The following is a 23,550-nucleotide window of genomic DNA, read 5'->3' on the forward strand; positions in this document are numbered from 1 at the left end:
AGGTGAGGCGCCCGCGCGAGGGCGCGGCCGGCGGGCGGGCTCCGAAACCGCGAGGGGGCGGAACCTGGCGCGAAGGGCCGCCCCGCCCCCCCGATGATGCGGCGCCCGCCGACTCGCCCCCGTCTTGTCACTCACTCCTCACCATGGTTGCAGCACAAAGCAACAAGCCCCGGAGGCCGCTTCCTCCCTGAGGAGCGGCTCCCGCGGCCGGAGAAGGAGCAGAAGGAGGAAGAGGCGGGGGAAGAGGAGGGGAATCGCCGCTTCCCAAACACTCTCTCCGAGGGGCTGTGCGCGGCTCTAGGCTCAAGGCCATCGGACGCCCGCGGCCGGGAGTCCGGACCTGGGCAGCCCGCGGCCCCCTTCCCCTCTCCCGCCCCGTGCAGATCTGGAACAAAGTTGCCGAGAGCGACTGGGCCGGAGGGCTGCAGCCCGGACCGGGTGCTCTGGCCGCGGCGGCGCCCGGAAAGCTGCGCTTCGGAAGCGCTGATGGGGGGAGGCGGCGGCGGCGGAGCCCGCGGCGGCGACCGGAGCCACGGCGGCGGCGGCGCGGCGGCCCGAGGGGATGCAGCAGCAATCGGGAGGGACGGCCGAGACCAGTAGACGATCGGGAGCGGCAGGGACAGCGGCCGACGCGATCGGGCTTCGCAGCGCCCGGATCTGAGCCAGTCTTCTCCACGGCGGCCGAGTGCCCGAGGACTGGGGACGCCGGCGATCCGAGCGATTCCCGGAGACCCCCGGGCGGCGGCGCGAGCCCCTGAGAGGAGGGGGCGACCCTCCGCGCGGGAGGGGATTGGAGGCCCCGCCTGCCCGCAGCCCTCCCCCTCCTCACTGTCGCTCCTACCTCCCTAAAAATAACTCAGGCTCTCTGGGGCCAGGAGGAGCCGCCACTGTCCCCCGAGTGGAGCCGGGGGAGGCGTGTCAAGCCAGGGCCCGGAGGGAGCCGGGCGCGCCAGGAAGCCTTGCCCGGCCCGGCGGCGAGGAAGAAGAGGTGGAGGAAGGGGAGTGCCTGGCCGCCGATCGCGCCGCGGGGACCCTCCGGGCCGTGTGTCTCGGGAGCCGCGAGGCCTCGCTCTCCTGCTAGGTCTCCTGCACGCCCTTCCCGCGCTTCGGCACCCGGGCACCGTCGAGCCGCCCCTCTCCGGGCCCCGCCGCCGCCGCCGCCGCGGTTTGGCTTATTAGCCTCGGGCGGGCGGAGCGCACTGGGCGGAGGCAGCGGCTGCGCTGGGCCGGGAGGAGGCAGAGGAGGGTGCGGAGCGGCTCCGGCCCGGCCCGCGGGGGGAGATGGCGTCCTACGTGGATAACAGCTTTCGCCAAGCGGTGATGAAGAACCCCGCGGAGAGGACCTCCCAGGTGAGACCCGTCTGGATTTGGCCGCATTTGTGGCTCCTAGGTTGCGCCCTCCTGGGTATCCCCGCGCACCCACTCTCCCAATAGGACCCCCAACTTCCAGTTGCATCCCATGTCCGGGGCTTCTTTCCTGATCATCCTGGGTTTAATTTTCCGTCTCCTGGATATTCTCCTCGTTTCTGTTGCTCTCCCCAATCCTGACCTTCCTTCTGTGTTTGTCCAGTGTAGAGAATTCTCTTCCCAGCCGCACACCGGGTTCTGTGAACCTCGGGGTGTGTGTGTGGGTCACCTCCCCTCGGTGGGCTACTCTCGCCACCCTGTCTGTGCCTTCTCAAGCATGTGCTCCCCCCACTTCAGAGTTTGGTGATGGTTGAGAAGGTATTGCAGGGAACTTGTACGGGTCTGCGCAAGACAACCGTGTTGGCCTTCTAAAGTTAAATATTGAGATGTGTATTTTAATACTTTGCTCTTTTGAAAAGAAGTGATGCAGCTTTCCAATTAAAGGAGGGAAAAGTTGCATAGCTAGTGCTTTTAGTGTAAAGTGCAGAGAAGGCATATTCAAATACACCCCCGGAAAGGACACCCTTCGGATTCCTTTGGTGTTGCACAACTGTGTCAAAACTAGATAAGTTTGTTAACCTTTATACATTCATTTACCTTCAGGCTTATTTTTCTCTTTTAACTGGAGGAATCGCTGCTGGTGTTGGATTTGGTCATTCCAAGTTGGACTAGAAAGGGGGGAATTTTGTAAAAATGTGGTCGTTTGATTTCTTTTTTTGCTTTTAGTTGCTGACTGGATAATGACGCATATTTCTAAGCGTTGGGATGTTGACTACAGGGTATCTCGCTGCCAACCTTCTTAAGACAAATAAGCCCTTATGATCCTTGGGACCATCAGACATTTAGGATCTAATGCTTGGAAGAGTTGCTGCACTTGTTAAGTGTTGGATGCCATCTGTTCAGATCTGAGTGCTCTTCTCTGAGGTTGATTATTATTATTTACTGGGGGAGAACAGAATAAAATAGAATCTTCCACTGGCTGCTTTTGGACAAGGCCCAAGATTGGCACCTGGTACTGTTTTTGATTTTTCATTTTTCTTGGTGGAGCCGTCACATCTAGGGGATCATAGATTGCACATATTTACCAAATGTGTGGAAGCTGGGTGGTAATTTTACAAGAATATTCATTTCACAAGAAAGTTTCTCTTCCAAAGGATTGTTTATCAAAAACAAAGACTGTCCTGCTTTGATCATGTCCTTGAGCATCATTTCACTGGCTCTCATGTGCCTTGCTTATTCACTGTTGTTTTAAAATTGTCCATTGAGTCAGTCTTCTGCATCTGAAAATGCTCATTCCCAGTTACAATGTGATAGAAAAGCCAGTTTCAATGAAATAATTCAGTTTGGAAGGGTCAAGTGAAATTACATATGCTGAAATATTAGAATCTAGCAAGATGGGTCAGAAAATGATGTCAGAGGCCTTTAGTGGAAATTACAGAGGGGAGAAGGGGTGGTGCCTTTGGTCAATTACTTAGAATAGCAATGATTGGAAGCCTGCTATGGGGGGTGGTACTTCACCAAACAAGACTGAAAGAGACAAAAACCTTCACTGTGACAGTATGTGGATTGTGCTAAATAAATGAACTGTTAAACTTTCCTGTTCCTTTGCCAGTTGTGTAGAATAAAAATGGACCCAGCATAGAACTTGGCCTGAGTCAGAAGTAGGGCAGTTACTACTAACACCACATGATAAAAGCTTTATTGACAGTCTGAATTTCCCCCAACTGAACCATCATAGGAAAAGTAAACAGAGAGAAAGCTATCAAACATTTTGTACACTAAGTGTCAGCCCTATTAACTTTGATGTTCATTTGGTTATTACTAATGCACACCCTCACATTCATTATTGTCTAAAGAGCAAGTAGGTTTGAATGTGACTGTTTTCCATCTTCAATTGGCTTGTCAAGAAAGATCTTCTTAAAGTTTGAAATTGACCCGAGTAAAAGTAAAAAAAAGTGTTTTGGTAGAAGATGCTTTTTGTATGGAGTGCCTTGTTAATGCCAGGGCTGGAAGTTTTTCTGTACTGTTTTCTTCACGAATGCTTGAGAGTTAGAATTTTGTAATACAGGGAAAACAGACATTAAATAAGCTTGATATCATGAACAGAAGGATATGAACTAGGAAAGTTTTGCTGTCATGCTTCCTTCTGTTTCTCAGGATAGACTTGGTAAAGGAGTTTGTATGATTTTCATTTCAGGCAAAAGGAAGATGTTTTCAAAGAAAAGAACACAGGAAAATCCAGAATTTTTTTGTTAAATTTAACTTTTTTTTTAACCCCAGTCCAGTCCAGTTTCTCTCCCCAATGCTGTAAACACCTAATTTTGTATTTAGGTTAATCAATTGTAACTGTGATGTTGCTAGTGTAACCTAAGTAGTTAGCTAGAAGAGAATCTGCGTGGTGGAGAACCCCAGTGTAAACACAGAGACTGAAAATTTGGGAGCTTTTCAGGCTACCTGGAAAATGGGAACTCATTTTATTTAGGCATTTCATTAGAGAGGAGGAATGGTAAGGAGAAATTCAAAAATTGTCACCTGAACTTTTAGCCAGATCATGAATATTCAGAATACTCTGAGAGGAAGAAAAAGGTCCTCTTTAGTCCAATGTGTGTCCCATATTGTGTGTCTGGAAACCTGGCTAAGATCTAGTCAATGGGGCCCTGTGTTCTGAAAAACAAACCCTCTTGAAAATAATGAACACTAAACGTTCTATTGATATTTTTCAGTGCAAGTCTGTTGAAAAACAGGACTCTTAAGTAATTGCTTTATTAAACTATTTGAGTTTATGTCTTTAATCACTTAAATGGGAAGCTGGGTCACCAGAGCAATTTAGTGAAGTAAAAGACGTAAATAAATTACAAACAGCTTTATCCTCTATGGCTTTAAGCAAGAAAATGTTTTTTTCTAAACCATTTCATTAAGTTGTTGAGTTCAGACCCCTTGAAATTGCTTCTGTACAGTATTTAAATACATAATGTTTTTAGTTTTTCAGGTGAACCATCTATTGCAGAATTGTTTCCTCTATTTTAAAAAACCTAATTGATTGTGTTTTTAGTTAGTTGTAAAAGTTACTTTTAAAATTGGTAAGTGTAAAATGGCCCCACAGTGTCCCCTTCTAGTTAATAATATTACTTTGTCCTTTCCCATTGAAAAACTTTTTTGGGGGGCTCTTGTACTTTTTGATTTAGTTGCTAACTCATGAATTTGTGAACTTAGAGTTCCTAATAGTATAAGGGTTGATTCTTTTTAAAGTCACTTAGTAGAATGTATCTTGAGTCATAATGAGAGGGCTGAAAAACACCTTTACCCAAGAGAATAAGTTATGAGATTCTGCACAAAAGAGTTTCTATGGTAAATATTTAACTTTCAAATCTAATGGAAGAATTGTCTCTTATAGTTAAATTTTCCATTTGAGTTTCTTTTCATCGTTGTTTATGAACAGTCTCATATTTTCATTTGACAACTTATACTTTGATTATATTTTATCCCAGTTTTGGGTTCTAGTAATAAATATTTGCTTTTTAAGTAGTTTTTGTTCATAAAACACAACTAAATGATCTCTGTGCAGAGTTTTGAAAAGCACGTCTTACAAAGTAATGCCTGTTTGGTTACAAGTATTTAGCTTCCATAATAATGACATTTGAATTTGTAGGTTAAAAACCCACACATTTCTAACTGAAGTACTAATTTTAAACTGTATTACTATGTGACTTTGAACAAGTGAGAATTTAAATTTATGGTAAAAGAATTATTGACTTTTTAATTTTTTTGCAATGTTAGTCGCCTTCAGTAACCTTTTAAACATTTAGTTATTAACAGTTCCATAATTAGCTTTGCATATCTTGGCTAAGGTTCAAAATGAATCTCTCCAACTGCAGTGCTGTATTGTAGAGACTGGATTAACACAGTCCTTCCCAGACCCTTGGGCTTTTACAGAACAGTTAAAAGATAAAATTAAAAAGGAAGAGGATTACCTGGTTGCCAGCTAGTTGCCATTTTTTCCTCTCAAGAAAAGACATTAAACAAAAAAACAAAAAACACCAGCTATAACCTCTTATCACTATCATTTTATTAACAGTCTTGTCATTGAATAAGCAGGGTTGGACCTACTATCATTTTTTAAAAAAGATTTTTTTTTATTGATTTTACAGAGTGGGGGGGGGCAGAAGTTTCAACTCATAGTTGCTTCACGTGAGTTGTTCATTGATTGTTGTATGTGCCTTGACCTGGCGAGCCGAGGGTTTGGAATCAGCGACCTCAGCATCCTAGATGGATGCTCTATCCAGGTCGCAACCACAGGCTGGGCCCCACTATCACTTTCAAAGCTCAGTTTCTGAAATCACATTTTATTTTTGCTACTTTGGTTTTTTTTGCATAAGAAAATGCACTTCCTCTTTTTAAATTTGCTGTTGGTTTAAAGAAAACTTTATTTGGGTGCATTTTGGGGTGAGTTACATGATTACAATATGGCCTGTCTTTGGTGATATTTGAAATTCAAGTCATGGTTTGACCAGGTGGTGGCACAGTGGATAGACTGTTGACCTGGGATGCTGAAGACCCAGGTTTAAAATCGAGGTCGCTGGCTTGAGTGCGGCCTCATCCAGCCTCATCTAGGCTCACCAGTGTGAGTGCGGGGTCACCGGCTTGAGCATGGGATCATAATATGACTCCACGGTCACTGGCTTTAGCCCAAGGTTGCTAGCTTGAGCAATGGGTGGCTGGCTCAGCTGGAGTCCCCCCCCCCCCCATCCAGGCACAAACGGGAAAGCAATCAATGAACAGCTAAAGTACTGCGCTACAACTATGAGTTGATGCTTCTTATCTCTCCCTTCCTGTCTGTCTGTTTCTTTCTCTCCTTAAAAAAAAGAAAGGAAGAAATCAAGTCACATAAAGTATGACAAAGTTATAGTTGCATATGCCTCAAATATAAATTCTCTCTGAAATAAAGACTTTTAAAGCAACATAGAAATAATGTTTCTTGAGTCATTTGAAAACTTTCTTTTTAAGAACTTGTAATTACCTGAAGTAACTTTGACTAGACTAAAGAGACATGGAAACACGGACACTGATTAGTTCCTTGATACCTGTATTTTATGGGATATTGCCTCTTCTCACCTCATTTTTTGGTAGCAGTTTCCTTATCTGTAAAATGAGGATAATAGATAGCTTCCTGAGGCTGTTTGGTAGATTAAGTGAAAGTACATTTATTATTTACTATTTAGTGCAATGTCTAATGATAGTTGCAGCACATTTTAATGAAATATCTATTATTTTCCAAACCTTGGGAATTCAAAGATGAAATGAGACATGTGCCCCTCAAGTAATTCGCCAATTTATTGTGTCCTGTAAGTAGGATGTGATTCATTAATGTTGTAATAGCTGTCTTCTGCCAATACTGAAGAGGTTGTGTGGTCTTCCTGTGTGAGTACATGTATTTAGTTTTGGGTGAATAGGTATTCACCTACCAGTAGACTAATAGACGTGAAGGATATTCCAGACTGACACATTGGAGCCAAGGGAATGAGTGAGTAGGGAATGGAGTGTAGAAACTTGTGGTTTGGAAGAGAGAGCGAAGAGTCCAAGAGTTCTGTTAGAGAGAGAGACAGGAACATCGATCTGTTCCTGTATGTGCCCTGACCAGGGATTGAAGCTGTGCTTCTCTGTGCTTTGGGATGATGCTCTAACCAACTGAGCCATCGGGCCAGGGATAAAGGCTGATGTCTGTTCTTGAGGCTTGTGGTGGTTGAGAGCCTGAGTTACACAAGGGAGACGAACTAGAAATTTGCAGGAGCAGACTGCTGGACAGGCTGGCTGAGTGCATGTGTGTTTATGTCAGCTACTCATTGCACAAACTATGCTCACGTTATGCCGGTTCATTTGAATCATGGCAGATGACAATGACAGACAGACAGTTCCTAGTTCGTTGGGAAAAAGCCCAGGTTGTGAATATAATTTTCTTTTATAATTAACAATATTTTTCCTTAAACTTTGTTATCCTCTATGTGCACATCCTGGAATCTAATATGAAATGCCTGATTTATCATATGATGTATTATGCTAAATACATTAATATTTCTTAACCTGTAGTGATAATGTGATGCCAAAGCATTCTGTCATTTGGAAGAGTCAAGAAATGTCTTAATTTAAGCAGGCAAAAGCAAAAGTGAATTTATTTACATAAAATTTCACAATTGACTTTTAAAAAAAATTAATTCTAGAGAGGTGAGGGGGAGAGAGAGAGGAAGGGAGGGAGAGGGAGAGAGAGAGAGAGAGAGAAAGATAGAAAGAAAGAAAGAAAGAAAGAAAGAAAGAAAGAAAGAAAGGGAAAGAAAGAAGGGGGAAGAGCAGGAAGCATCAACTCCCATATGTGCCTTGACCAGGCAGGCCCTGGGTTTTGAGCCAGCGACCTCAGTGTTCCAGGTCCATGCTTTATCCACTGCACCACCACAGGTAAGGCCATAGTAGACTTGTGATGTAATCTTTGTAGTGAGTCTATTGAGAACAATGTCTTCTTCTCCAGCACTATTTTTTATTTAGATAGATTAATTAATGTTGTTAAATTAGGAAGGAAAAGCAATTTGTAGTACATATAATTGTTTGTAGCTTTGTCAGCTTTTTAAATATATATTTAGAAAACTTCTCAGTGGTTATAATGTCAGCCTTTTTGGGGAGAAAAATAAGCTGACTGCCACATTATTTTGGTTTAGGATTTTTATCTTTTCAGGGAAAAAAGGACACCTTTGTTCTCACATGCTGATTAGCTAATACTTACTGAGCCGGATGAGGTATGTGTTTCCTGATGTATTCAGGTAGCTCCTTTTCTTCAGTCTGTGAAAGGATTTAGCTTTGGTGTGGCTGTGGTGGGTGGGGTTAGTTTCTTTGTGGAGCGCAAAGTTGTTGCATTTTAAATTCTCTTGCCTCTGACATTTCTGTGCTTTCAACACTCATTAATTGTTAAAAGCGTCTTAAAGGAGTTGGTGTCAATGACTTGGAGGGGCACTTTGTCATTGGAACTAAAACCCTCCTGCCTCTACTTATAATTTCTGGTCGCTTGCACATGTAAGTTGAAAGTCAGATTGTGGAGGTTTAGAATTTTTCAGCTATTAATATGAGCTAAATGAATTGAAGTATAACATGACATTTTGATCCTGAACTGTGGCTAGTTTAGTTGACAAAGTAACACTCACCATAATATCTGGCCCTCGACACCTTTTTGTTCTCTATTCTCTAGCTGGTGGAATTTGTTCCTACCAACAAAAAAGCTAATAAGAAAAGGTCCTAAAGAAGAATTAGCCGTTAGATGGTTTTCTGGAGAGGCCTGATACTAACTTTCTTAGAAGCTAAACTAGCAATCAGTGTGTATGGCCAGTAACCACGGCCACCATCACAGCCGCCTGGCCCACGCAGGTTCACATTAGATTCAGACAGACAGTAATGCAACAGCGGAGCCAGGAACTGGTGGGCCATCATCTTTATCCTAGCTTGCACCCGGCAGGCAAGAAATACACACAGTGGGAAAACACTTCCCTTTCCATTCAGGGCTCCCAAAGCCACTGACTTATCTGAGTTTCCTAGAATCAAAGGTTTCTACCTCACCAGCCCTATTCTCCTCTGTTCCCCATCTCCTTCTCTCTGCACAAACTGGCTTCTCCTTTAGCATTCCGCCATCTTGGCTGCCTCTCCTCTCCTCCACATGGCCTTTCTCTGCTCTCCTCTCTCATGCTAATCTCAAGAACAGAGAGAGAGCAAGCTCCCGGTCTGCCCCCATTTTATAGTGTAGAAATCAAAACCTTTAATCCAATATACAAACAAGGAAGTCTCTGATTCAAAGTCACTTATCTGAGGCATAATGGGATTCCTCATGAGAGTGCACCACCCCACATCATGCAGTCAGTCAAGGGTGTGGGGAAGAGCTTAGTCTTAAAACTAAGTCTCAGTGCTCGCTTCGGCAGCACATATACTAAAATTGGAACGATACAGAGAAGATTAGTATGGCCCCTGCGCAAGGATGACACGCAAATTCGTGAAGCGTTCCATATTTAAAAAAAACAACAAAAAAAAACTAAGTCTCAGGCGATAAGGACCCTGCCTTCTTACAGCCTGTCCCCCACACCCAATGCAAACTATAAGTGGGCAAACATATATATCATATTTACAAACTTATTTGACCAACACAATGGAATTAGGGGTAGGGGCACTGTGGTGTTTATCTGATTTCTCCACTTAAAGTATTCACTGCAGAGTGGAGAATTTACTATCCATTTTAAAAAATAAATCTTTTTGGTTGAGAGAATTATGGACTCACTCACAGTGTTGAGAAAGAATACAGAGAGATCCTGTGTGCCCTATACCCCGTTTTTCCTATTACTAACTAATATCTTGCAAAACGAGAGTACAGTGTCACAACCAGGATATTGATTGACATGGATAAGCAAGAACCACAACAGTTCCATCACCACAAGACATCTCCTATTGCCTTTTTATAGCCACAGCTACTCCCCTCCCTCCCTCTGGCAAAGACTAATGTGTGTTTCACTGCTATAATTTTGTCATTTTAAGAATGTTACATGATGGAATCATACGGTGTTTAACCTTTAAGGATTGGCTTTTTTTTTTTGCAGTCAGCATAAGTAAAGCTCATTACCTTTTGGTTAAAATGAATTTCTATTGTTGTCGCTGAGTGGTTTGGGTTTAGGTTCCTGAAATACCAACAATATATGGGGATTGTGGGTGGAGGGGGGTCAGGGGGAGTGTAAGGGTGAGAGGGGTTGAAATAGTGACAGTGGTGAGAAAATTCTATAATAATGTGTATAAAATAAAGACCAAAAGCATGGCTAAGCAAGAGGTGTAATAATAGTACAGTATATTTGGGATATTTCAATATTTGTAGTTTCTTTCCACATATATACGTATATATGTATTTGTTCATAATGGAAGTGGTAAGCTTAGTCTCAGCCATTAGTGATTCTTCATTCAGAGAAATTACTTCATCTTCTCAAAGGAAATGGCACTTAAAAAATATTTTTATTAATTGATTTTAGTGAGAGGAAGGGAGGGAGCCAGGGAGAGAAAGACAGGAACATTGATCTGTTTCTGCATGTGCCCTGACTGGGGATTGAACTGGCAACCTCTGCGCTTGGGGATGATGCTCTAATCAGCTGAGCTATCTGGCCAGGGCAAAAAGAAGTGGCATTTTTTACAATTCAGAAGGAAGCCTAATGAATGTTTGTACAAAGGCATCCCAGTGGCCAAATTGGGGGCAATTTGAGTAACAAGGTAAATAAATAATGGATTGTAAACCTCTAGGGAAAATGTATTCCACGAGCTCATACTAATATAAGAAAATAATTGAATACATAAATAATTGGGCGAGAAAAGACAGCTCTTGGTTATAGTAGAATTACAATAAATGGAGAAGAAATGATGGAAATAGAAAATGAAACATGACAGTGATAATTGTGACAAGCAAGAGTCATCAGTGGATGCCAAGATTAGTGAATGAAAATGTGATGAAATATACCATATGTCAAATATCAGAATATTTGCATAGTCTCAACATATCTTTGCCACAAGATTAATTAATTATAAGGGTAAGTGAGTACTTTCATAGAGAAGAAAACTGGCAGACACCAAATTAAACAAGTGATCATGGTTATAGGACCGGTAGTAAGACATGTCAACATCATGATTCACACTGAGAAGGGCACATCTGTGCTTGGATTCTTACTGAAAAACTTCAATCTAAGTGTCAGGAAACATTCGACAAACTCAGATTTAAGGCCCTTATACAGAATAACTGTCTAATACTCAAAAGTGTCCAAGGTATGAAAGGATGAAATGCCGAAGAACAGTCCCAGGTTGGAAGAGATTAGGAAATGTAATAACCAAATGAGATATGGGATGCTGGATTAGATTCTCAGACAGAAAAAAATTATTAGATGACAACTGATAAAATTTGAAACACACACATGCTGATAAAGAAATGGACAAGAAGCACTAAAATAACTTTTTAAAAAAAGATTTTATGTGTTCATTTTTAGAGAGAGAGAGGGAGAGAGAGAGGAAAGAGATAGAACAGGAGGAGGAGCAGGAAGCATCAACTCCCATATGTGCCTTGACCAGGCAAGCCCAAGGTTTTGAACCGGTGACCTCAGCGTTCCAGGTCAACGGTTTAACCACTGTGCCACCACAGGTCAGGCTAAAATGATAACTTTTAACTGTTTATTAATCTTTATTCCTTACTGAATTTTTTTTTTATTATTTACAAGATAACAGTGTATTTTACCAGTTTTGAATGTTTTGTGATCCAGAATTTAGGTAAATGAGAAGATCTGGTATAAGAAAAAAATGTGCAGGAAATAAAACATCTCATGTATATTAAAGCATAATGGAAAATGAAATGTGGTAGTAGCTTCAGGAAGTCAGTCTAGGTGAAATTAAGGTGGTAGGTCCCTCTCCGTTTTCTTTCCTGTGAATTTAAAAATTCTTTAAATTGTTACTTTTGGGAGGAATGAGGATGGAAGAAAGGAAGAGCAGGGCAAAGGTGTGTTTCAAGAGTCCAGTCAAAGGCACTACAGCTATAGAGGATAATACGGTTAGGTTGAGTGTGTTCAGTGCTTTCATTTAGACTGTTTACGACTTCTTCTATAAGGAGTCAGAAAGGAAAAATAGCAATGAAAAAAATAAGCTCAAGGTAGAAATATCTCCACAAATCTACCCACCCCCTTAGATATATTCCTTTGCATTTCTATTATAAAGCCAATCCTGGACCCCCACCCCCACCACCTACCTTTTCTTGTAAACACTGGAGGAGGCATGCTATTTTTGTATACTATGTACTGTTTTGTTTTAGTTTTTACAAGTTTTATTTTATTTTATTTTTTTACAGAGACAGAGAGTTAGAGAGAGGGATAGACAGGGACAGAGAAGCATCAATCATTAGTTTTTTGTTGCGCGTTGCAACACCTTAGTTGTTCATTGATTGCTTTCTCATATGTGCCTTGACTGCGGGCCTTCAGCAGACGGAGTAACCCCTTGCTCGAGCCAGCGACCTTGGATCCAAGCTGGTGAGCTTTGCTCAAACCAGATGAGCCCATGCTCAAGCTGGTGACCTCGGGGTCTTGAACCTGGGTCCTCAGCATCCCAGTCCGACACTCTATCCACTGTGCCACTGCCTGGTCAGGCTACTATGTACTGTTTTGATATCACTGAAATTGGCGCTGGGAGATTAGATAAAAATATAGGAGACCTAATTTTAGAAATAACTACAAATAAATGATAAACTGGAAGGTGGTCACTATTTTTAATTGCAAGGATTTATACCTTATTTTCCCATGTATAAGACGGACCTTTATTCTAAAAATTTGGGGTCTAAAAACAGGGTGCAGGTTTTTTTTTTGTGTGTGTGTGTGACAGACAGAAAGAGGGACAGACAGACTGGAAGAGAGAGAGATGAGAAGCATCAATTCTTTGTTGCAGCTCCTTAGTTTCTCATTGATTGCTTTCTCATATGTGCCTTGACTGGGGGGCTACAGCAGACCAAGTGACCCCTTGCTCAAGCCAGAGACCTTGGGCTCAAGCTAGTGATCCTTGCTCAAACCAGATCAGCCTGCACTCAAGCTGGTGACCTCAGGGTTTCGAACCTGGGTCTTCTGCGTCCCAGTCTGACGTTCTATCTACTACGCCAACGCCTGGTCAGGCAAAAACTGGGTGCGTTTTAGACAGTGGTTGTAGATTTTTTTTACTTGTATTTCCTGCTTTATCGCACTTGTTTTGTGCTCATTGTGGAAGATAGTGATTTGTCATCAGCCACAGATGAGGGCAAGCTAATGGATGGGAGTTTTGACTGTGATGAGAAGTTGTATGAATTTTATGATGAATAAAACTTGAGTTCAACAACTTTATGTAATACATTTTCTTTCAAATTTAGGGCCCCAAAATTAAGGTGCGTCTTATATCGTACATGGGAGTGTCTTTTACATGGGGAAATATGGTACCATTTGTTTTCTGTAGTTTAAAAGAATTTTTTTTTCTGTTTGATGTTTTCAATAATAAATTGTGTTTGAGGAAACAAGTGAAAAAGAAGACCTGGCCAGGCTTTGAAGTATCTAAATTTTTGTAAAAAAAAAAAAAAAAAAATGAAAGTGATTAGGTGTAGACTAAACTAAACCTACTTAACATTCATTCATCCAGTTCTGTATACAAGTCACTATTTGAATTCTTCAAGGGAATAAGATTCTGATTTTTTTTCCTGTGCATAATCCTTACATTATGTCTTGCAAACTCCATTTTCTTCTAAGTACACTCAGATTTACTAGAAAAAGCTTGGTCAAATTGTTAAAAAATATTTGGCTGAGTTACATTTTTTTAGTTCTTAAGAAACTGCTTGATCAAACATACATTTCCAGACAACTAGAGAAGAGTTTTAAAAACTCATGAGTTTTAAAAATTGAAATGCAGTAGCATAAAACGTGAAGAATTGATGTAAGGAAGAATTTGACTGCGTTTCAGTTTTGTTTCCAATCTTCATTCATGTCTGACCCCCCAACCCCCTACTTTTATAGAGCTGGAAGAAATTGAGCAAGATTTATGGGCAGATGTTATCTGCAAGCCTGCTCTGCTCCTTGGATTTGGAATACCACAAACTGCTTTTATACACAGACAATGTATGCTGAACCCCAGAAGTTCTTTATTCCCAAATGAGAATCTCCAAACCTCATCATCATCTAAGACTTAAGTTGGAATGTGCAGGAATTCCTATCTTGACTTGCCTTTCTCTGGTGTGGTTTAAATCTACACCACACAGAGAAAACTCTGTGGGAGGCAGTGTGGTAAAATCCCTTTACTTTAAAAGTCTTTGTTCCCACTTTATATATCCTAGGATGGCTGTTTTCCTTCGCAGTTATACATTTATATCTTTAATTCACAAAATAGTTGTTTTGCATGTATTTAGTGTATTTTCTTCATATAACCTAGCGGTTATTACGATCCTGGACTTTGGTGTCAAACAAACTGCTTTGTGGTCCTGGGCAGGTAACTTGGATTTCATGGACTATTTCATAAAACACCAGGCACAGCTATTGATTTTTCACCTACTTATTTTGCCGAGTAAGCATGTTAGATTGAATGTAAAGTTTCTGTCCACTATTCTCATTTCATAAAAGGACATTTACTATCATAAATATAGAAAGTTCATGATCTTAATAGATAAATTCAGCTATGTTTTACCATACTCTGTTTTTGTCAAAGACTGATGAAAATTTTACCATAGATGTATATGGTAATATCACAATATCATTTAGTTTGAAGATTAAATACATTCATGTATGTTAACGTTCTTTAACAGTCTCTGACGTAGAGTATTTAATAAGTATACTGCTCACAAAAATTAGGGGATATTTCAAAATGAATATGAAGCGATAAAAAAAAGAAACTGATTTTTTTATTAAACAAGAACATCAGGAAAGCACATGACAAGTCAAAGTTTGATTATGCAAATGAGATGAAAACCAATTTTTATTTCATTGGTGAAATGTTTCTTTAGATAATTTTTCATCATTAGTGTATCTTATGACTAATTCACCAAAGTAACTTATAACCTAACTCAATATGATAGGCTTAATTCATATCACATATAGTATTAGGAGTGCATTAGTCTGTGGGTTACCAAAAACAGCACACATGGAGGCTTAACTATGCTCTTTTTTTTTTTTTACAAAAGAAAGGATTAGGCAAAACAAAACAAATCAAAAACCGTCATAGACACAGACAACAACATGATGATTACCAGAGGGGAGTGGGGTGGGGGTAGAAGAGGGTAAAGGGGTGATAAATGGTGATGGAGAGAGACTTGACTTGGGGTGAAAATCACAGTACAATATTCAGGTGTTGTATTATAGAATTTCACACCTGAAATCTATATGAATTTTTAACCAGTGTTACCCCAATATATTCAGTTTTAAAAATGTAAAGGAAAGCAATGCAAGGTTGGTGTAGATACTTGAGGATGTCGTTAAGAAAACTGGCCCAGTTTCAAAGTTGCAGGAAGGTGGCTGCACCACCAATGCAGAAAGAAGGATGTTGGAAATCTGTTTCACCCCTGGCTAGTTGGCTCAGCAGTAGAGCATGCGCCTGGCGTGTAGAAGTCCTGTGTTTCATTCCTGGTCAGGGCACACAGGAGAAGTGACCATCTGTTTCTCCACCCCTCCCCCTCTTGCTTCTCTCTTTCTCTCTCTCTCTCTCTCTCTCTCTCTCTTCCCCTCCTGCAGTCATGGCTCAACTGGAGTGAGTTGGCCCGGGCACTGAGGGTGGCTCCATGGCCTCCCCCCTCAGGTGCTAAAATAGCTCATTTGCGGTGGCCCAGACCAGCAGAGCATCACCTGGTAGGGGGCTTGCTGGGTGGATCATGGGGCTTTTGCAGGAGTCTGTCTCTGCCTCTCCCCCTCTCACTTAATAATAAAAAAATTTCCATTTCTTGGTAAATTTCTGTTTTTTATTTCAAAGGAAAACCCTTGTTAGGTACTCATTATTGGTCAGAGCTGTGTCACATGACTACTCTTAGTTGCAAAGGGGGCTGGAAATTTGAATATTTTGCTTTTAAGCCTATCTATTGCAGAAAGGCAGGAAAGAAAAAGATTAAGGTTAATGAATGTGTGAGCTGATAGTATTTGTCCAACTTTGCATAGAAAATAGATGATTGTAATAAGTTTATGCAGTGATTCTCACGTGGCCTCTTTAAAAATCTTACTGGATTATAGAGCTATGTTACTGTAGCTACAGTTGTGGAATCATATAGATATGTCCAAGTTCTTGGTTCATTTATTAGGTATATGATTATTTTCTGACCTGCAGTCTCTTATTTGAAATGAGATAAAAGTACCAGTGGGTGAGCATTATTATAAATATAAATGAAACAGAATGTAAGTTTTAAATAGAATTATTTGTAAATGGTAACTGATTGAAATATTGATTTAAAATAAAACGTAGGCTTACATTTTCTTTTTTTTTTTTTTTTTGTATTTTTCTAAAGTGAGAAGCAGGGAGGCAGAGAGACTGACGCCCTCATGCACCTGGCCGTGATCCACCTGGCATGCCCACTAGGGGATGATGCTCTGCCCATCTAGGGCATTGCTCCATTGCAACTGGAGCCATTCTAGTGCCTGAGGCAGAGGCCATGGAGCCATCCTCAGCACCCGGGCCAACTTTGCTCCAACAGAGTCTTGGCTGCGGGAGGGGAAGAGAGAGGGAGAGAGAAAGTAGAGGGGGAGAGGTAGAGAAGCAGATGGGCACTTCTGTGTGCCCTGGCTGGGAATTGAACCATGGATTTCCACACTCCGGGCTGACACTCTACCGTGGAGCTAGCTGGCCAGGGCTATTTTATTTATTGATTTTAGAGAGAAGATAGAGAAAGGCAAGGGTAGGACCGGGAAGCATCAACTCATAGTAGTTGCTTCTCATATATGTCTTGACCAGGCCAGCCCAGGATTTCAAACCAGCGACCTCAGCATTCCAGGTCGATGCTTTATCAACTGCACTACCACAGGCCTACATTTTCTTCATTAACTCATTTGGTTTCAAATTTATTTTATTTTTAAAATTCTAGAAATTTTATTTATTAAATGTGTTCCATTTGTGTGTTCTCATATTTCTATTTGTAGTAATTAATACTTTGTAATTTTTCTGGGATTTCAAGTTTTAATTTTTCATCTTTCCCTGAAGATGAATCATCACTTTTTATAAATAAATATACATTTGTATGTAAAGTTTTTATAAAATATAGCTGTTTAAACACAGTTTTCTGTAATTTGTTGACTTCATACTTATATTGTAAACTCATGTTTTTAAGAAAAATGGTTTTCTACTGAATGTTATACAAGACTAGCTGTAATACTACAACTTTAAGTATGCACTGTGTTCTACCTTCGAGCAGTTGTGTTTAGTTGAGGATTTTTATGATATCATTCAAGATTTAGATGTATAAACTGCTCTTAATGTGTAGTGGGGTCACTTAAGCAATTTGCTGTCAGGAACTAATGGCTAGAAATGTTACTGGAAAAAGTCAGAGGTATTTGTTATTTTAAAAAATTCTTTGTTTTTGTAAGTTATTTGGTTTTGGTTGGGAGGGCGTACATAATATATGCCTGAGTTCAGTGGTGGGTTTCAAATAATTTAATAACTGGTTCTCTGACTTAATGACCATTTTAAGTATTAAAAAAGATATATCAAAAGGTAGTTTATTATTTCATGCATTTGATACTTAAATAAGAACAGTAAAAGAGGTAGAAAAAACTAAATTGTTATGAGAAAGTTTTAAAATATCAATGAAAAAATATTAAATAATACCTGACAAAAAACAATAAAACTGTTATTTGAGAGACTTCCCTATTGCTTCTTGATTGTCCTCCTCGCTTGCAATTTTTTTCACCTGTGGATGAAATGAACATTACTCCTGGCACTTAGAATACACTGTTGCGCAAATTAACATTAAAAAAGAGTAGGGAATGTAAATTTGTGATTTCTACATTGGGCGGCTGCCTGTCAAACTAAGCAGCTGAATCCTAACACTGCCTGAGTTTGGAGTCTAAGTTAGGACCCTCACTTAGGACACTCAGCACATAATTGGAGCTAAAAATGTTCTTTACTGACTTGATGTTTCTTTCCGAGAGTTTGAGATGAAGTTATTGTATCCTTTTATGTTAATAGCAAATTGAATAAAAGTTGAAAAGGAGCAGTAATTTTTTGGTTAAGTTTATGCTACATATATATCCTACTTTATAGAAACAAGTGATTTTGTGAAACAAACGTCAGGCAGTTGTCTCCCTGTAAGTTTGGTTAGTTTGGTGCGTGTACTTGGAGCTGTCATTTACGTAGCATTTTCACTGGCATGTAAAGGAGTGTATAAATTCTTCCTCTGGGATCCTGTGACAGTTTTATTCTATTTTGCAGATTTTTATTACTTTGAGATTTTTTACTATCTTCAAGACAGTAATTTAAACTAAATTGTAAAATTAAATTCAATGCTAGAATTTAGAACTAATTTGTTGATGAACATTTACTAATTAGTGGCCCTAGCCTTGACCCATCTAAATAGATATGACCGCTTATTTTTAATTGTAAAATGATTAACATGCAAATATATTAACTTTTTAAGGGTGGGGTCCGAGATTACATAGGCTCCATTTATATCTTACATATTGATTATATGTATATATATATAAAACTAGAAGAAAGTAAGCTGTAATAAAACTTATTCAAAGTAATTTTAAACAGATTTTTAGCAAGAGACATCTTAATTAAATACATAAAGTAGCATTTAACTTTCACTTCATTGTCTTCTACTTTTCACCTGTTTTATTTTTAATTTTGACATGAAGCTGTTCTTCTTTATTGAAGGATGTAGTGTGATCTCTAGAGTATCTGAAAGGCCCCCAATCCACACAGAGCTGCCCTCCGTCCCTTTTGGTGATGCCCCAAGGACGCTGCGGAGAACAGATATGGCAGTATTGCTTCTTGGTATTGACTGGATCTTAGCGATCAGCTGGCCAGTGGTTTTCACATTGTCTCACAGACCTCTAGGTGACCCTTTCGGGAGGCGTGGATAGCTAGCCTGGCCTTCACATTTTTTTATTTTTATTAGAAAAAGGAGATTCACCGCTAAAAGATGTTGAAAAAATCCCTGGTCCAGTTTGGACTCCTGAGAGGGGGAAATGAATACCAAAAGTAGTTCAGTGAATTTCTCCATTTCACAGAGGCAGAGCCAGCAAACTTGAAAAATTTTAAAAGTTTGTTCTTTCCTTAGACTCTCATCTCTAAAACTGCAAAGATTTCTGGGGGAGTGTGGGTGTGGTGATCATTCGGTACTGTAATCATGTATCCCTCAGAGAAGTGGGGAGTTCCTTTCTAACATTTGGTAGGGTGAGGAGTGACCTACCTTTGCTATGAAAGCACATTTTTTAATTTTGAGGGACTGATTCTATTAATATATAGCATTTTCATGAGCAAAACTGTGTCTTTATTTTTAATGATATTCCTTAAATTTGAATGTTGTGTTTTCTCAGTCAAGTGTAAGATAAATGCGGAGACACTTCGGAGTTGTTTATAATGTAGTTCTGCACAGATTTGATTAAATAGCTAACTTTCTTGAATGGCTTGCTTCACTACAGTTTAGGAAACTCCGAAAGAGAAGATGGGTTGGGAAATGGATATCAAATTGGTTAAAACATTAAATCACCTGACCATTATTTTTCTTTATCACTCATTGTTATTCTAACTTGGGTTTCATATGTATGTAACATTATTTTTAGGAAATGTCAGAAGTTGCTTGGACTCTTGAGTGATTATAATTAGGAATATTACAGTTTTGCTGTTATTAGCCAATTTACAAATGAAAACTGTAGGAAGTTATTTTTTATTTTGAACTTTTAGTGATTGAGAGAGAGGGAGAAAAGGAGAGAGAAAGAGAAGAAGGGAGAGAGATGAGAAGCATTAACTAGTAGTTGCAGCACCTTAGTTGTTCATTGATTGCTTCTCATATGTGCCTTGACCAGGGTTCTCCAACTGAACCATGATGCCCTTGCTCAAGCCAGCGACCTTTGATCTCAAGCCAGCAACCATGGGATCATGTCAATGATGCCACGTTTAAGCTGGTGATCTCTGCGCACAAGCCTGATGAGTTGGTGCCCCAAGCTGGCAACCTTGTGGTTTTGCACCTGACACCTTAGTGTTCCAGGTCAATGCTCTATCCATTATGCCTCCACCATCAGGCAGGAGGTTTTTGAGGAGTAAGCTCCCATATTGTAAATTAATTTTCTTGGTACGTGTCACATGTTTATAATCCTTGTTGATTTCAAGGCCAGATAACTTAATGGTTGTGTTTTGTTTTGTATTTTTGGTTGCACAGAAGACAAATTTGTTATCTTAGATATAAACAGTGTCCTGTTAGTAAATTAAGTTGATTTATTCAATAATACAAAAAGTGAAAATATTTATTTTCAATTTTATTAATCCATGAGTTTTGTGTTCTACTTCTTTAAGCACCTTTGTAACTAAATAAATTATTTTAGTCCTTAATTTTGCCAATAATAACATTAAAAACTTAGGAAACATTTAAACTAAATACTTAGAAAGTTGCTTGTGTGGTAAATTTACTCACTGATCTTAGCAAGACGGTTTCTGCTTTTGTGATGGAATGCTTCGTTAGGGATTTTTTCTGTTGTTACACAGAAAGTGTTAGCTCCCTTTTATTTTACATATATTCTTTAATAAGTATTTTGCTGTCTGCCCCAGTGGTTACAGAAATGTGTATTTCAGTGCCTTCTGGTTGACTTACAGACTTGAAAAGTTCAATTGTACCAGGTTAAGAATTTCTATGTGCAGTGGGGGCTTTTGAATCCCGGCATTCCAAGTCCGAATAGCTCTTGAGGACGAGTAATTGAGTAGTATTTGGCTGAACAGGAAGGTTGTGGAGGCTTTGGGAAAGCTTGAGCCTAGTGAGAGAGAAAAAGAAGAAGGGAGAGTAATGAGGTGCATCAATTTGTAGTTGCATCACTTTAGTTGTTAATTGTTTCTCATATGTGCTTTGACCATGTAGCTCAGCCTGAGCCAGTGACCCCTTTTCTCAAGCCAGCGACGTTGGCATACAGTTTTGCTCCTAAGAGAGATATATTTTTGTCTAGGTTGCTGTCTTCAGTTTTCCATGCTGACTTTCTTGAAATGGCATCTGTGGTCTTTGTTTTGGGTGGGGGTTGGGTTCAAGAAATCTGGAGTTAGATGAGAAGTTAATAAATATTCTTCCTGAAGTAGGCTTTCATTATTTAAAAAAAAGCAAAACTGTGAGTCTTTAAACCTATTAGATATACTAGGTTCAATTCCTGGAGCATCACAGTATGCTCTGCTCAGTTAACCTCATGCTGTACTATAAAAAATAAAAAAAAATCTTTAATTTCCATTTAGTTTGCAATCAAGAATTATTTTACTGCTACTTTATCTTAGTTAAAATAGATGTAGGTGTGTAGTGTTATCTAAACCTTGAAATTGGATTTAGAGATAAAACTATTTACTTTATATTAGATTATTTACCCTTCTCTATCTGATGTCCAAACAGAAACTTGCTTGAGTTTATCTTTTCTCTTTTCAGTTCAATAGCTGTTACTTCTTGGCACCACAAAAATAACTTTTAAATAATTAGCTAATATGCTAGAACTTGTACACTTATGGTAATTAATTATATCAATGTGTGTAGAATTTACTCCAATGGGATTTTTTTTGGGGGGGGTTAGAAGTGAAATTCCTTAAAGGAAAGCACCTGACCAGGCAGTGGCACAGTGGATAGAGCATCGGACTGGGATGCAGAGGACCCAGGTTTGAGACCCTGAGGTCGCCAGCTTGAGTGCGGGCTCATCTGGTTTGAGCAAAAGCTCACCAGCTTGGACCCAAGGTCGCTGGCTTGAGCAAGGGGTTACTCGGTCTGCTGTAGCCCATGGTCAAGGCACATATGAGAAAGCAATCAATAAACAACTAAGGTCTCGCAATGAAAAATTAATGATTGATGCTTCTCATCTCATCTCTCTCTGTTCCTGTCTGTCTGTCCCTATCTATCCCTCTCTCTGACTCTCTCTCTCTCTGTAAAAAAAAATAAAAATAAAAAATAACATAAAGGAAAGCATTTCTCCTCATCATGGTTTAGGAGACACTCACCACTCCAAATTTGCAACACTGCCTTGCCAATATTAACTGAAACTTTGTAGATAATGCTAATGAAAACCTTATTACAATGTATGTATATAACATCAGAACTCCTTATTCTCAAATAGACATTGTCTGGATGTTTACTTGCCTTCAGCTACTTAGCCTTCCAGGATTCAGGATAATGAGTTTTTATATTTTCAGATGTCTCCTCAGTTACTTATGAAAGCAGTTAATGTACTCTCCTGGAAATGTTCAAAAATAAATTTAGAAATGTAAGCATATTATGCAGTATTTTGTGCATTTCTACTTAGTGTTTTTTAAAGAAGGGAGTAGATATTAAACATATTGAATCAATTTTCAAGCAGACAATATTTACCTTCAAAGTGGTTGAAACAAAATACAGAATAGCATGGAGGATAGAGAGAAAAAAGCTTGCATCTCCTATAAACAAAATAGAGAATGGCTTGGAGGATGGAGGGGAAAAAGCTAGCATCTCCTATAAATCTTTGGAAGTCTGGTGGAATGCAATCCATAAATTTCATTAAACTAGGTCAAATTTTTTTTTCTAGGAAAAATAGGAAAGACCTTAGTCATAACTTAAAACCTGGCTTTTTGTATTTTATGGTTTTCTTTATACGTATATGAAATAGGTTAAATGACTTTTAGTGTAAAATGTTGTTTACATGATCTCTTGTCTAAGACTTTATTTTTTTAAATTTTATTGTATTTTATTTTTTTACAGAGACACAGAGAGAGTCAGAGAGAGGGATAGATAGAGGCAGACAGACAGGAACAGAGAGAGATGAAAAGCATCAATCATCAGTTTTTCGTTGCGACACCTTAGTTGTTCATTGATTGCTTTCTCATATGTGCCTTGACCATGGGGCTACAGCAGACCGAGTAACCCCTTGCTCAATCCAGCGACCTTGGGTCCAAGCTGGTGAGCTTTTGCTCAAACCAGATGAGCCTGCGCTCCAGCTGGTGACCTTGGGGTCTTGAACCTGAGTCCTCCTCATCCCAGTCCGACGCTCTATCCACTGCGCCACCGCCTGGTCAGGCTCTTGTCCAAGACTTTAAAAAAAGCTGAATTCCTCTCTATCATAGTTTTCAGAAGATTATGACTGTCTCAGAATTATTCTTAACATATTGGATAAATACTTTCCTCTGCTGACCTTGAAAATGACTACATTAAAAATATTACTAGCCCTGGCTGGATAACTCAGTTGGTTAGAGCATTTTCCAGAAGCACAGAGGTTGCCAGTTCGATATCCGTTCAGGGCAGCACATTTAGGAACAGACTGATGTTCCTGTTCCTGTCTCTCTCCCCCCGCCCTTCCTCTCTCTCTAAAATCAATAAAATAAATATTTAATAAATATTACTGGAGCCATGCTTATTCTTTTTCTTCTCTGCTGTTAGGGTAGATCCCAATTTCTATTTCCCTTCATTTTTATTTTGTCCAG

General features: G+C 39.8%; 1 protein-coding gene and 1 non-coding gene across 7 annotated transcripts in view; both read left to right on the forward strand.

Moving 5' to 3' along the window:
* Positions 1–840: 840 nt before the first annotated feature.
* Positions 841–23,550, forward strand: part of RAPGEF2 (Rap guanine nucleotide exchange factor 2) — a 255,836-nt gene continuing 233,126 nt past the window's right edge. For all 6 annotated transcript variants that reach the window (XM_066279961.1, XM_066279974.1, XM_066279981.1 and 3 more), the window contains exon 1: positions 841–1,350. In XM_066279961.1, the coding sequence (XP_066136058.1) occupies positions 1,282–1,350 (69 nt within the window). In that variant the 5' untranslated portion in view covers positions 841–1,281. The remainder of the gene's footprint in view (positions 1,351–23,550) is intronic.
* Positions 9,341–9,447, forward strand: LOC136321584 (U6 spliceosomal RNA). The gene has a single exon (XR_010728732.1). It is a non-coding gene; the product is annotated as a U6 spliceosomal RNA (small nuclear RNA).

The sequence above is a fragment of the Saccopteryx bilineata genome, chromosome 1, assembly GCF_036850765.1.
Source record: "Saccopteryx bilineata isolate mSacBil1 chromosome 1, mSacBil1_pri_phased_curated, whole genome shotgun sequence".
Taxonomy (NCBI): Eukaryota; Metazoa; Chordata; class Mammalia; order Chiroptera; family Emballonuridae; genus Saccopteryx; species Saccopteryx bilineata.